Raw genomic sequence first — 2,500 nt, 5'->3', positions numbered from 1 at the left:
GTGGTGCTGATGGTGATAGTGGATTAGTGGGAACCGGCGGGCGGCTCGAGGCCTGGGTCTCGTGACGAGGTATGCAACACCTGATCGATCTTTTGATTGCATGTGTGAGAACATTCGACTGGCTTCTGGGTAGAAGTGTGGTGCAACTTTCCTCTCGGAATTTTATATCAACAATGATTTCATCTAGAAATGTACTCTAATTTGCACAAACCTATAAATGACTGCGTAAGACATGGCCACACACTACCCGGAGTAAGCGTCACAATATCTCGCACTATAAAGTAGATATAACAAAACACAGGCAAGAAAAATACGAACACATACCATACGGCGTGTGTATTCGCACCTGCTTCGTGTACTGTGCATGCTTTAATCAATACATACATAAGCCACCACTTGCTTAAATATTAACACGAATCGATCTACCACCCAGGCGTAGCCAATTATATCAATTCAAATATATCTATACATCTACCTACCAATCTATCATTATCTATCTATACATACATACATTATATACATACATACATATATGTATATATATATATATATATCTTAATATATCTATATATCTATACTATTTTATATATATATATATATATAAAACACACACACACCACACCACGCAGATATATATATATCATATATATTATATAGACTATAATATAATTTTTATATATAAATATATATATATCTATATATATATACATATGTATATCTATGTATATGTAGTAAATTATATTACACATCTACTATATAAATTATACATACATATACATATAATATATATATATAAAATATATATATATATATACTTATATATCATAAATATAAATTATATTAAACACACACACACACAGCATATATATATATATATATATATATATATATATATATACTCTATATATAATATATATATATTCTATCTATCTACTATCGTACATATGAACATATAACACACATATCTATACATACATACACTACATAAATTACATTCAATACATACATATATATATACACACATCACTCTATACAATAACTATACATATTTCCATATAAAACACATACATATATACTCTATTAAAATATATACACGCATATTCAAATAATACAGCTATATATTAAAAATATATATATATATATAGATATTATATATATCTATACATCTATATATAAAATCTATATGTTCATTAACTACATATATGAATATATAATATCATACATTTTAATATCACCACCTATATTATTATATAATACAAATAGTACACACACACGCGCACACACACACACACACACACACACACACACACACACACACACACACACACACACACACACACACACAAATTTACGTTAAAAAAAACTGTCGACGCGGGGCGACAAGCGGCTTCTCGGCCGAAAGTCTACGGTTTCGACCCGTCCTGTTTAACTACCTCGTCACGTTCCCCGCCTTTAGCACTGCCTGGCCACGCCACCAGCGCGAGTCCTCGTGCCTCTGTACTGCACGAGTACACAGCCAACACAATGTACTGCGCCGATACAATCGTACATTATAAATATCAAGACTAGAACTCCATTCGTGTATGATGCAGCAAAACTGCGACACACAAGCAAACAATATAACTACTATTGCTGATAATCATAATAACATGAGTAATAACTCACCTCATCCAGGCACTCCAAGACTTCTCGCAGAACCTTTAGAACCACCTCCTCTGAACCGCCAATGGTCAGCACTCTGTAACACGACACAAGACTCTACTGTAACAAATGTAAAGCCACAGCGCACCATTACCTAATTAGTACAAACCAGTGTCCCAGATTAGCCCCTACCGTCTCTCTATCTCTCTCTCTCTCTCTCTATCTCTCTTCTTTCTTTGTCTGTCTCTATCTATGTCTTCCTCTCTCTCTCTCTCTCTCTCTCTCTCTCTCTCTCTCTCTCTCTCTCTCTCTCTCTCTCTCTCTCTCTCTCTCTCTCTGTTTATCATTATCCATCTAAATCTTGCAAGAGGTCACTCCCGCACACAGCACCGCCAGGGTCAAACTGCAGGCATCCAATAATAGCTCTGACCTTTGACTGGGATCACAATTTGAATAGTTAACAATAATAACTATGGATTCCATTATCACAAAATCTAAAGTGACATCTGGGAATTATTTCATGAAATTTTGAAGAAAGAAATAAAGTCTATATATATACATTTAATTAAATATTTTCAATTCTGAATCAATAAGGCTGACTAAAAATGAAATCGCAAAGCAATCACAAATAAAGTAATGTCAATAATAGCACTAATCACCAGTACAAACCTCCCCCCACACCATCTCCAAACCCACAACCCACCCATAGTAATAAGCCATTAATAATATCAATAATAATAAAAACCGCGAAACAAACACCAGAAACTCCACAAAACTAAAAAGCCAAAATTAACATACAATAAACCTTACCACTACCCCCCAACACCCCTCCCCTCCCCCCCCCCCCCCCACCCCCCCC

At 34.7% G+C, this 2,500-nt stretch overlaps 1 protein-coding gene across 1 annotated transcript in view; it reads right to left on the bottom strand.

Moving 5' to 3' along the window:
* The window catches only part of LOC122262447 (heterogeneous nuclear ribonucleoprotein K-like), a 73,218-nt gene that overhangs the window by 21,075 nt on the left and 49,643 nt on the right, over positions 1-2,500 (bottom strand). The window contains 1 exon segment of the mRNA XM_086541969.1: positions 1,666-1,738. Coding sequence (XP_086398095.1) covers positions 1,666-1,738 — 73 coding nt within the window.

Source organism: Penaeus japonicus, unplaced genomic scaffold, assembly GCF_977035675.1.
Source record: "Penaeus japonicus unplaced genomic scaffold, GWHDUDI00000001_assembly GWHDUDI00000011, whole genome shotgun sequence".
Classification (NCBI taxonomy): Eukaryota; Metazoa; Arthropoda; class Malacostraca; order Decapoda; family Penaeidae; genus Penaeus; species Penaeus japonicus.
The sequence above is the reverse complement of the archived record's forward strand: the minus strand, read 5'-3'. Positions and strand labels throughout refer to the sequence as shown.